General features: G+C 54.5%; 1 protein-coding gene across 3 annotated transcripts in view; it reads left to right on the top strand.

Moving 5' to 3' along the window:
* The window catches only part of AACS (acetoacetyl-CoA synthetase), a 42108-nt gene that overhangs the window by 357 nt on the left and 28982 nt on the right, over nucleotides 1–12769 (top strand). For all 3 annotated transcript variants that reach the window (XM_032472082.1, XM_032472080.1, XM_032472081.1), the window contains exons 2-5: nucleotides 6501–6604; nucleotides 7949–8069; nucleotides 8674–8787; nucleotides 10584–10681. In XM_032472082.1, the coding sequence (XP_032327973.1) occupies nucleotides 6501–6604; nucleotides 7949–8069; nucleotides 8674–8787; nucleotides 10584–10681 (437 nt within the window). The remainder of the gene's footprint in view (nucleotides 1–6500; nucleotides 6605–7948; nucleotides 8070–8673; nucleotides 8788–10583; nucleotides 10682–12769) is intronic.

Raw genomic sequence — 12769 nt, 5'->3', positions numbered from 1 at the left:
GAGGGACCTCCTGGCAGAGGGACGCAACTCCAGGGTTTTGGGGCGCCCCCTTTTCCCGGGCGTTGGTGTCAGGGCCCCTCCAAGTTGTTGTAATGGTCTCTTGATTTCCAGTTTCCCTTCTCTAGGACCATTGGACATCGGGGCCCCTCTCCAGCGGGTGGGGCATCTTCAGACTGGGGTTTTGCCCCCTTGTCTGTGCGGGGTATCATCTCCTCTTCTTTCAGGGGGACCTACTCCTCACTGCAGCGTCCATTTCCCTGGGAGGCCCCCCTCCTCGGGAGGGTCCCCCCTCTGGCCTTGGAACCCCTGTGGACTGAGAGGTCTTTTGCGAGGTGGTCTTACCTGTGGGTGAGGCGCTCCATGGCATCTTGCACTCCAGCCTGGGGGGCTTCCCTCCGGACGCAGGGCCATTCTGACTTTGGGCTCTTCCCTCTGTTGGTGGGGTCACTTGCCAGCCCACAGTACCTCTGTTGCCCCCTTGTTGCCCACCAGGCTGACCCTGCTGGAAGGGCAGCATGAATTCTGGGCACCAAGGAGAAGGATGGTCAGGTAGGAGTCAGTCTTTCAGGATGGGGGTTGAACTCCTTCCATTCACATGTTTACACTGCCAGTCCCCAAAGAACTCTAGTCAAGGAACTCCCTTCCAGCTACAACCCCAGCCTCAGGAGCCACCTGGCTGGGTGTGGACCGGGATGAGAAGGTCCTTTTCTGGGTGAGAAACTTTCCTGAGCTCTACCTGGCTTGCCCAACTACCTACTGGAGCCTCCCAGCCTCCGGGGTTTCCAACTCTTTCTGGAGCCTTTTCCTCCCCTTCTCGCCCTCTGCTGGCTGCAGGGACTCCTGTTTCTGTCTGTGGTGTCACAGAAATGGAGACATTTGCCTTCTTACATCACCTCCCTTCCACCCCAGTGCCAGCACGTCCTCCGGGGCCCTCGTTTCCTCTTCCCTGAACACTGGTTGGGTTTCCTGCTCCGTGCCTTCCCCCTCTCCCCTCTTCAGTACCCCCTGCGTGATTTTTTGCCAGAGCAGTCTTGAAGCACAGGTCTGACTTAGTCACGCCTGGGCTGCGGGGCTCACAGTGGCTCCTTGTTGACCACGGATTTGCAAACCTGGCCACCTGGCAGCCTCCGAGCCCTCCCAAGCACGGTGGGTGTCATCGCTTCCCCTAGCCCCTTCGCTCCCCCGCCCTCCTGTCCTAGACAGCAAGCACCTTGGAGGCAGGACTGGCTTATTACTCTTACTGCTCCCTGGCCTTTCAGGTGGTAGTTGGTAAATTAATGTGTGTTGGATTAGGGGACAGACTTGGTTCCCTAGAAGAGCCAGGGGTGGAACTGCATTCTCTTCTGTGTTACCTCACCCTGATTCTGTCTCTCTTTCCTCTGCCAGCTCTTCTGGTGCTTGTCAGCCTGGCTGCTTTACAAAATGATGCCCCCTCAGGGCGGTCCTGTGAGGTGGGTGAGACCCATCTGTAATCTGGCCACTGGGATTTTGAACTGGCTCCACTGCTTTGCTAACTGTGTGATCTGGAGGAAATCAGTGGATCTCCCCGGGCCTCGGTTTCCTCATCTATAAAATGAGCACAGTGATAGGACCTGTGTCATTGGGTGAGTGTGAGGGTGAAAGATGGTCCGGCCGAGCGCTCACCTGCCCCTGGCTGGTGGTGTGGCCGAGTAAACACTGGTAGGCCCTGGGAGCCCCCAGTCTGCCTCCCCAACTCCTCCCTGTCCTTCAAGGCCAGGACTGGTGGCCCAAGGGCCAGATTGGACCTGCACACTTAGTTTCAGCGGCTCACACGGTGAGAGACGGCACAGGAAGAGCGAGATTGCCAGTTTCTCTTGCAAACCCAGAGTGGCGCTGGGCCTGCGTCCCCACGCACCCGCGTCAGCTGAGCCGAGTGGCGTGCCTCCCTTGGGTGGGGGTATTTCAGAGCTTGGTTTTTCCTTTTCCTCCTCGTCCACTCCTGCTGGTTAACCCAGCCTGCTTCTCTCCTTTCCGGGGGCCTGGCCCTGAAGGTTTTGGGCTTTGCTTTAAAATCAGCTCAAATGCTGCCTTCCTTTTGATTATTCTTTTTTGTCTACTTTCTCCCTTCCTCTGCTCTCCAAGTGCATGTAGTTTGTACTGTCAGCTGGCCTTGCCTTTTCATTTATTTGCGAGCATTCTTGTTGCTCAAAGACAACACCTCTGAGCTTGGATCACCAGCGCCGCCCGCAGTGGCTAGTGTGTAGCTGGTGGGCGGCGCTGGGCAGCGCTGCTGCCTGGATGGAGGGAGAGAGCCAGGCACAACCTCCCGGGGCCTCAGCGCTGCTCTGGCCCTGGGGGTGGATGGGTGGAAGGAGAGGGGTTGCTCCCCAGCCTGGCTGCCTCTCCACCATCCTGTCTCCCCGGACCCTGGTGTCCCCAGACCAGGGTCGGCAGGAGGAGTCCATCCCTGCGGTTCAGGAGGGGCAGGGCCTCGGGGGAGCTGCCTAGTCCGTCTCCCACGACCAGAGCCATAGTTTGGTTTGTTCTTGTCACGGCTTCCGGGAGAGCTCCCCTGGGGACTCCCCGCACATCCCTACCTAGACCTTGGGCTCCTCTGGGTGCAGACCTTGGGGGCAGCCTGCAGCCCGAGCTCAGTACATGTGACATGAGGTCTCTTTCAAAAGGCCCCTGGACAGTGCTGCGTGTCCCAGTGTCTCACTGGGAGAGTGCCACCTGCTTCACAGTACACGCTCTTTTGGGGGACCATGCTGAATGCCTTTACACCACAAATGGCGACACCGCTGTGTGCCCGCATCCGGGATGGAGCTGGCCAACCAGTAGAAGGCTTGGTCTCTGTCCTTGAACCACTCAAGTGTCCTTGTCGGGAGCAGGCTCATGCCGAGGCAGCGGCACTGAGGGTCATTTGTGCTGGCTGCCTTCTGGACGCTCGGCGCACACGGGTCTATCAGAAGGCTGCTGGAGGGAGCTGGCCAAATCTTGATTTGAGACTCGAAGGTGTGGACTAGTCAAGACCCTCCCAGGTGGAGAGGAAGCAGCGGTGAGGTGGCCGGACAGGTGACAGAGGTACTGAGCATAGTTAATGTTTAGTGAGTGCTTCCTACAGGCCCGGCCCCATCAGGCACTTTATTTACGTGGATTAACTAAACCCCGCCAGGGAGGTGCTGCATTTATCTCATCTCCCAGCTGAGAAAATGGAAGCTCAGAGTCTTGGCTGAGATCTCGCAGCTGTGAGCCCAGGCGCCATAGTCTGGGCTCCTGGCTGCTGTGTGAGGGCGCCTCTGGCATGTGGGTGAAGGACCAGGTGGGGCAGCTGTTACCTGCTCTGGCTGATTGTCACACCACGTAATGTGACAGGGCGTTAGTCTCCTATCTCTGCACTGCAAATCACCCCAAGACTTAGTGACGCAAACAGCCATAAACACTCAGCATGTCTCGCTGTCTGTGGGTCAGGCTTCTGGGAGTGGCTCAGCTGAGTGTTTCTGGCTCTGGATCTCCAGAGGCTGCTTCCATCCATCAGTCAGCCAGGTGGCCGTCATCCCGAGGCTTCCGCGGGGCTGGGGGACCCACTTCTTAGGGGCTTCCCTCACGTGGCAGTGAGTTGGTACTGGCTGTGGGAGGACACCTCTGTTTCGTGCCACCTAGGACTGCTTGAGTGTCTGTACAGCGTGGCCACCGGCTTCTCACAGAGCAGGTGTGTGACCAGCCTCACAGACATGCTCGGCTGTTTCCCTAACATCCCGCTGGTTTTGCAGATCAGCCTGGGGAAGGGACGACACAGGGATGTCAATGCCAGGAGGTGGGACTTGCTGGCCGGCTACCACGAAGGAGAAGCCAGAGATCCTGAATTTCGTTTGAAAAGCAGTTTTAACATCAGCCAGTTCAGCTTCTTTATGAACATTGTGCACCTTGAACCAAATGTGCCTGTGGTCAGTCACGCGGGCTTCCAGGTCGCAGCCTCTGGGTGGAGTGAGGGTGTGTGCGCAGGAGCCCCAGGAGCCGCTGTTCGCCTGGAGAATCGTGTGGACGACTTGGCTGTGCTGTGGGCGGTGGGAAAGTTTCCACACAAAGTCCACCCACTTCTTCCGCCATCCTCTTGGGTCCTTGTGATGCCGAGAGGCTGTGGGGACCACTCGCTCCCCCGGGCGGGCGGGCAGACTGGTGACCTCTTCTGCCCTCCGGGACGTCCTATGCGATGGGCTTTTAGCGTCTTCAGGGGAGGCCTGCCTTCCAAGCCTCCGCTCCATCTCTTGTGTCAGCCTGCAGTTTTGGTGCCTTTGCAACCTGTAAGGACCAGGGTGATTAAACACACACACACAACGCCTGGGAGAGAGGGGAGCTGAGCGGCCTGTTTTTCTGGTGCAGTTTCCCACAGGCGTTCCCGGAGAAGCGCCCCGGGCCTGGAGCTGCCCTCCTTCTAGGCTGAGAACATGGCCTCGCACTCCTGCTTATTAATGCTTCCTGAGCTTTACATCCCGTCTCCAAGTCTTCATCCGAGACTGTCAGGGAGCCTGTCCCACTCCTGCCGCTGGTTAGCCTTGTCGATGCTGGCTGACGCCTCCGAGCGCTTTCTCTCTGCCAAGGGCCATTCTTATCGTTTTAAGTGTTTTGACTCACTCGGTCCTCACAGCGAGCCTGCAGTCAGTACCACCGTCGTCCTCGTATGGAGGAAGGGACTGAGGCCCAGCGAAGATGAGTGACGTGTGCGAGACCAGCCAGTTGGAGGGGTGGGATCGGCACCCGGACAGTTGGCCCAGAGCCCGTGTCCCTGCGCGGCGTGCGCTCTCACACTCCCTGTGGTTGTCCCGCTTTGCGGACGAGGACGCTGAGGCTCTGAGAGGGGAAGCGGCTCGCCCGAGGTCGTGGTCTAGTAAGTGGCAGAGCTGAATTCTAGTGCAGGTCACCTGACCTGGCCCTGGAGCCCAGGGTCAGCGCTCCACCGTCACCGGAGGATCTGTGACCATCTCTGGCCAATTTCCAGATGACACTCAAGGGAAAGTGAGTCCCGGAGAGGTGACGTGTCTGCCTGGAGTCCCTGAGCACCGTCTTGAGAGTCAGGGCTCACCGCTGCTTTCCAGAGGCACTGTCCCTGGTGGCTTCCCCTGTGAGCTTGGTTGACCTGGCTGTGGCCCTTTGCTTGAGTGGATGGTCAGGGCTCGGGGGGGCTCTCTCGTGGCGCTTGGAGGAGCTGTGGGCATCATCACTAGGAACCAGGTTCCCTTCCTTTCTTGAGCTCAGCGCTCTAAGGCCACGCTCTGAGCATGGTCATGTGACCTCCAGGCCGTCTCTCCCCCCTTGTCTGGGGTGGTTCTTCTGCTCTCCTGCCCTGGACCCGCTCTCTTCAGCTCTCTACCTGGGCCCTTGATTTCCTCCCCTTTGTGTCCTCGCCCTGCCCCGGCTGCCCCGGCTCTCAGATCACTCTCTTCCTCCGGCTCACAAGCCCGACGTGACTGAGGACAATTCCTGGCTGCCACAGTGAGAAGGGTCACTGCTAAGGGGCAGGGATGGTTGCGTAGACCCCCGGGAGGACAGTTAAATCTGTAGTTGATGGGTGGCGGTGAGAATTTGGCCTGTTGGTCACCTGTCTGCCTGCTTTATCATATCCCTGGAGCATCTGCAAATGAACGTATGTCATATTGAGGTTAAAAAGGCCCAAAGAGGGGACTTGACGTTCCCAAGGTACCAGGATTAGAACCTCATGTGAAGAGTGCACGTCCATTCATGTAAAAGTGGGAGAGAGAGAGAGAGAGAGAGAGAGATGTATTTATTCACGCATAAAGTCACTGGAAAAACACAAAGAAATCTCTTTAACTGGTTATCTCTGGGCCGGAAAAACGGGGACTTCTTTTTTTTCAAACTATGTAACATTTTATACCTTTGTTATTTTGAATCACTTGAATGTATTGCTTATTCAGAAGTCAAAATACGTAAATAATCCGCCAGCGTTGTCCTGGCATGAGCACTGTCACCAGTAAGCTTCTGGTTTTGAACTTCTGAGTCTTCAAATCTATTGAATCCAGGTTTCCTGAATTTGTCCGATATAATAATAGCAAACTCGCGATGCAGTTCTGATTCCGTCCAAAGCCGTGTTGTAAGCATTTTATACGGGGGCTCACTGGAGTCCTCACAGTTGCCCTGTGAAGTGGGTGCTGTTTGTCACCTGCATTTTATAGGTGGGGAGACAGGGACCCAGCACTTATGTGGCTTGGCCAAGCCTCACAGCTAACAGAGGAGCAAGCCGGGATTTGAACCCAGGCCTTCTGGGTCCAGAGTCCCTGGTCTTAGGCATGATGGTTAAGATACAAAATCACTGCCCCATTGCTTTTGTTCCTTTTGGGGCCTGGCAGTGGTGGGTTTGCGTCCATAGACACTAAGGTACCCCACCTTCCTGAGGTCCTTCCCCATCAGATGCCTTTGGACCACTCAGACACACATATCGTGCCTTAGGGGAGTCCATCTTACTGAACTGCGGCTTGCCTTTTAAGATGAATCTGATTTATCTGGCGCCTTTTTTTTTCCAGAAAATTATAATGACTTGTACCATTGGTCAGTTGAGTCGTATTCTGACTTCTGGGCAGAGTTCTGGAAATTCAGTGGAATTGTCTTCTCACGCACGTACGATGAGGTAAGTGGAGATTTTGTTTACACATTATCTTTTCGTGGTTGTGTTCCTAAGTGAAGTGTTAATTTTGGTGAAGACTAAATCGTATGTTCTTGGAAAACTTCACATCAGCAGACAAAAGTCATGGCCCTAGGGAGTGGGGCAGGAAATTGCGTTGGGGTCGCGGACCTCACGGGGACCCAGTTACCTCTGGGCCTCCGGGATGTGCGGACCCCAGGCCTCGTCCTGGGAATCTGAGTGACCCTGAGAGCAGAGCACCGTTTTCTTTTTATTTTATTAAAAAAATTTAAATTGTGATAAAATACCAATAACACAAAATTCCCCATTTTAACTGTTTCACAGTATACAGTTCAGTGATATTATATACATTCGTGTTGTTGTTTTTTAAACTATTAGTAGTTTTGTTATTAACCTGTATTTTAGAGATTTTTTTTTTTCAACTCCTTATCAACAAATATCTGGGGAATGGGGACTCGGTTATTCAAAGTATAATTTATTGTGTTTTTGGTTTGTTTATGGGGTGAACCATTCTGAAAGGTTCATCTGAAGGCACTTGGAGAAGAAAATCAAGGTTCCAGCCCCTGAGGAAGGAGGCAGGGGTCAAACGTTTAGAAAATTGGTGGTGGGAAGATCAGGTGGGCCCTGTGCCTTGATCTCCTGGTTTCTATGCACCTGGTCTGACCTGGGACCATCTCTGTCTTAGGTGCTTTCTGTTGTCAGCATCCCTCATAAAGTTGATGCTTAATAAATACTTACTGAAAGAATAAATTAGTAGGGGTGCTGTTTGCCCTTAACATTAATTTCTTTTTCTTTTAAAATTTTTTTTTTGGTTTGTTTTTTGGGGGGGGAGGTAATTAAATTTACTGATTTACTTTTCAGAGGGGGTACTGGGGATTGAACCCAGGACCTCATGCATGCTAAGCATGCGCTCTAGCCCTTGAGCTATACCCTCCCCCCACAATTTCTTTTTAACTTTAGTGAAGAGTAATTGATGCACACGATTGTATAGATTTCATGTGTACATGTGATGATTTGATAGACCTTGCGGAATGATTACCAAGAAAGCACGTCCATCACCTCACATAGTTAACTTTTTTTTTTTTTTTTGGTGGCAAGAATGCTTAAGATCTACACTTAGCAGCTTTCAGGTACACAGTACCACATTCATTTCTATTTTCAGTTTCAAGCCTTTGGGCCAGTTCAGCATGTGGTCTGTGAAGCGCTTTAATGATGCTTTCTTTGGGCGAGTGAGTTAGCTGGCTCCCTGGGACGTGGACTTGCTTGTCACACACTTGTGGTGTCGCTCTCACGTGCGTGTGCATCCTGGTTTGCTGTCATCCTCTGTAGGTCGTGGACACGTCTAAAGGGATTGCTGACGTCCCCGAGTGGTTCAAAGGCAGTCGCCTCAACTATGCGGAAAACCTCCTGCGACACAAGGAGAACGACAGGGTGGCCCTCTATGTTGCAAGTGAGTCCCGCTGGCTACTCGGGTTTTCCTCTCTTAGCGTCCAGATGCCACTTCACGTGGGGCCATGTGCTTGGAGAGGCTCGGAAGCATCCAGAGTCTGCAGTGTATGGTTTCCAAATAATATCTTGGCTCCTTCCTTCCTTCCTTCCTTTTTTTCAGTTGCGGTGAAAAACACACAATACTAAATCTACCATCTGCGCCATCTTGGAGCTCCCTGTTCCGTGGTGTTAACTGTGTTCACGCCGCCGTGCAGTTGGTCTCTGGAACTTTTTCAATCTTCAACACTGAAGATAGTCTCCAGACTGTCTTTGCAACTCTTGGACAGCTATAATTTCAAAATTAAAAGTTATGTATATTAAAAAAAATCACAACCCAAATCAAAGGATCTTCACTTAATAAGAGCATTCCCAATGGTAAAAAAAAAAACAAAAAAAAAACTTTCAGTGGCCACGTCTTGGTTAGCCTTCCCTGCATCCGTGTAACGCTTCCCGGGCTCGTATTTCTAACCTGCGTTTGAACAGGTGTGAGTTTCGTCGACGTCTGTGACTCAGAACCCCTGTGTTTAGAATTCTCCACGAATGACCTGTCCTTTTTCTGTTCCCAGGGGAAGGCAAGGAGGAAATTGTGAAGGTGACTTTTGAAGAGCTGTGGCAACGGGTGGCTCTGTTTGCAGCTGCGATGAGGAAGATGGGTGTGAAGAAGGGAGACCGGGTGGTCGGTGGGTATTTTGAGCGCTTGTCACGGTAGGGGAGGGGCCTGTGGCGCAGGGAATGGCCTGGAAGGCCCGCTCAGGAACGAGGTGGAGTCGTGTCCGATTACACACAGCCTCATGTGTCCTTGTGCCCCAGAAGCTGGCCAAGAAGGGATATCGTAAAGTGTGGCCTGGCCAGAGTGAGCTGGGCCGTGAGGCTGGGCCTTGCGGGTCCCCGGCTCCCGGCTCCAGTCCTTCGTGTGGGCGTCTCCTCGTGCCAAGCAGGATCCAGTGCTTACAGACGTGTCTTGTTTTTTAAATAAAACGTGGTCCTTAAATGAAACACGAGCCAGATAGTTCCAGATAGTTCATCAGGTGCTTGATTAGAGAGCCAGCGACTCCTTCTGAGGTCGGGAAAAGCCGGCTGCTGTGTTTTCTGGGAGGCCGGCTGCCCGCCTCCAACATGGCGCTCTCCCTGGGAACTTCTGAGGGTGATTTTCATTCTGTGATTTCCGCTGTTAGTGCCGACATGATTGTAGACCGAGTCCCAGTGCCCAAGACCCGGCAGAGGGAGTTTTATCAGTGGGGAGACTCACCTGACTGCTTTCCTCTTACGCACAGACCCCAGGGGCAGAGATGCCAGGAGCCCCAAAGGCCACCAGCCTGCCCATTTCCCAGATGAAAAACCAAGGCCCAGAGGAGAAAAGTAAACGAATCAATTCATTTTTTTAATTGAAAAGGATTTTATTTAAAAGTGGGTGTTGATTTCAACAGTATAGACAATTTCAGTTCATAACATTGTTAAGTAAAATTCCACCTACGTGGAAACACTCAGCCTCTGAAGATAAACTGTGGGAGTGTTTTGGATGTTAATTGTGATGGCTGGAGAAAACGCTATAAAATGATGAAGAACCACACACACATGGTATCAGTGTCGGCTTCCTGGCTTTGACATTGTCCTACGATTACACGAGGGGTACTGGGTAGATGGACAGTGATGGGTGGAAGGGGCCCCTTCCTGACAGCCTTTCTGGGGACTTCCTACTAGATGGAGGGTCTGAGCCCCTTACAGGCTTGTTTTTGGTTCTTGACTATCCTGCTCACAGTTTCATTCCCTGCCTGCCTGTCCCTCCATCCCTCCAAGCATCCGGCCATCCTTCTGTCCATCCATCTGTCCCTCCACCAGCCAGCCAGCAGGCCGATGTCTGTGGTCCTTGATGTGCAGAGCTTGGTAAAGGCATTTGGTAAAGCAGAGAACAAGATAGGTAGTCTCTGCCCTCATGAGAGAACCAGATATTAAATTGCCAGTTAAAATGATTATACATGGGTGGTCATTACAGTAAATCTGGTGAAGGAGGAGTACGGTGTGCTTTGTGGGCGACTGGTCGGGGGCCTGAGTTCATGGGGTAGCCTTAGAGAAAGCTTCCCCGAGGAAGTTTCATTTGCGATAAGAGCTGAAGGGTGAGCATGCACTGAGTAGGGAAGGCTGGCGGGGTTGGGGAGTGTTCAGATAGCCAGGCAGCTCGTGCAAAGGCCCTGAGGCACGAGAAGCTTAGGAAAACTGAAGAACTGAAGGAAGGCTGTTGTGACTGAGCCCAGAGTGGGAAGCAGGGCGGAGGCGGAAGAGGCTAGGCTGGCAGCAGGTGATGGGGTCATCCAAGCAAGAGATGTCAAGGCAGGTAGGGTGGGCCTGGCTGAGCTCTGCGAGCCACCTGCAGCAGGCGCCTCTCCCCACCCCCGCCCTGGCTCTTGGAGCTGGTGTTGGCAGTCCACTGCACTGGGTGCAGCCTGAACCAGGCTTTCTCCCTGTGCGCCCTTTACAGGCTATTTACCCAACAGCGCGTACGCCGTGGAGGCCATGCTGGCGGCGGTGAGCATCGGGGCCATCTGGAGCTCCACGTCCCCGGACTTTGGCGTGAACGTAAGTTGGGGTCCCCACGGAGGGGGTGCCTCCGTGCCCTGCAGTGTCCTGGGTGTGCGGCCACCACAGGGGAACGTTCCTGTGGGATTTCCGCAGGGAAGGGCTCTGCCCCTGCTGTCCTGGGTTGGGGCATGGGCAGCTGCGGGGGGCCCAGCACGGCTGGGAGGAAATGGCATCACGAGGGCCTCCCGTCCCCCGTCTCCCTGGCCGGTGACTTGGGAACAGCAGGAGAGAAGGAGCCAGAAGGAGCTGAATCTTGTTTTAAGTTTTAAACTAAACAATTCTTCCTTCTTTTCCTCTATTCCTCACATCCCGGCTGTGTGTCTTGGCCACGTTAGTGTGTGTTTTGTGCCACAGGCAATGTTGTGGTGTCGTGGACACTGAGCAGGAGATGCCTGGTCATCTCTCCTGTGACTTTGGGACAACATGAGATTTTCTGAAGTTTATCCTCAGCAGATGGTTTTCCAGACTTGCTCACGGAAGTTTCCCCGAAGCCTCCCTGTGTCCATCACTGCCATTTCTGATCTCTTGCTTTGGATCTGAGCTTCGCATTCTTCATCCCGTAAACCCTGAGCGCACCTAGGACCAGGCTGCAGCTGCGGGAGTGGCCCAGGCAGGGGCAGGAAGCGCTGTGCCGAGCCCCACCAGGAAGGGGGAAGCAGCAGAGCAGGACTTCCTGGGGCCCCCACTTCCCGATCAGGGAACTTTCCTGGTGGTAGCGCCTTGGGGATGAGGGACCCTCAGGAGCCACAGGGCAGACCGCTGTTAGAGGGCGCAGCGGGCAGCTGTGTCCCTGCCTGCTCTTGCTCTGCTGTGGGTGTGGCCCTGTGCTGGGCACTGCTCAGCGCATCCCTGGGTGTGTTATTTGTCCTCACATGCAGATCAGGGCCTGTGGGAAGAGTCTCAGGAGATGAGTGTGGTACGAGTGTGCCCGTGATGGGCGCAGGAAGACTGACGCACGTGGGCTGCAGGTGCGGTTCCTGGCGCTGTCCAGCTGTGCGCCCTGTAGTCGGTGTGCCTTGTCTGCAGGCTGGGCTTTTGGGTACCAGCTTGAAACTCACGTCTACCTTGAGGCTTGCTGTTCTGGTGAAGGTTTTCAAGATGTATCTCATTTCCCCCTACCCTGTGCAAAGGAGGGACAGACCTGCTTCTGTAACACAGGTCTGGAGCAGTGAAGCGATTGGCTGAGGCCAGTCTGTGGTCCATGGGGTGAAGGACTGAGCCCTGCTGAGTTCAGGGATGGTGTCACCCCAGGTGGAGGGTCACCACTGTTGGCTGTGGTCGTGTCTCCTGAGGCTTTCCTGGGCCTCCACTCAGGACCACCTGGGTCAGTGAGGACCGACCTGAGACGGGTGCTCCAGTGGGGGTCTTCTTGGTCCTTGAGGCCCTTCGTGAGGCTGTGTGAGCTGCTTGGGGCCAGGCCGTCCTCATGGGGGGTCCTGGAGGGTTGGGACTGAGTCCACGGGTGCTTGGATCCCTCAGCAGGCTGTGAGCTGTGCTGCACAGAAGCAGTGACGGGTTTAAGAAGGGGTGTGTTGTGTTGGTTGCAGGACGCAGTGTGGGGGGCTTGTGAGCACAGCAGCACTAACACAGGACGGCGCTCAGTCTGCCCCCGAGCTGGGTGGGTGTTAGCTGTTATTAACGATTTGGGCCATGAGTGTTTTTGAGTGAATTGGAACTTACAAGAGGTTATAAAGGTATTGGAAGAGGGAAGAGCATGAGTGGCATTGGGGAGGTGGTGATCCTGGCCTCCTGGGGTCTAAATGGAGCCCCTGCCTGAGGACTTCGCAGGGAGCAGAGCTCCTGGGTGGCCTGGGTGGTGTGCCTGAGCCACCAGGTGCAGCCCAGAGAGGGTTAGGGGCCAGGCGGGGGCCCAGCCGCTTCCCACGTGGCTGCAGCATCAGCAGCTGGTGCTAACCTTGCATCTGTTTTCCCAGGTCATTGTCCTGTGCAAAATGTCACCACCAGAGGCCATGCCAGCTGCCTCTGGTCCCCAGGTCATCTGGGTAGAGGATGCAGCCGGTGGACGTCTTTGGAGCAGCGTCCCGGGCCTTCCTGCCCTGGTTCGAGGCTGGTGCGGGTTTTCCG

This window comes from Camelus ferus, chromosome 32 (genome assembly GCF_009834535.1).
Source record: "Camelus ferus isolate YT-003-E chromosome 32, BCGSAC_Cfer_1.0, whole genome shotgun sequence".
Lineage (NCBI taxonomy): Eukaryota > Metazoa > Chordata > Mammalia > Artiodactyla > Camelidae > Camelus > Camelus ferus.
Note: the sequence above shows the minus strand (reverse complement) of the source record. Positions and strands in the feature narration are given on the sequence as shown.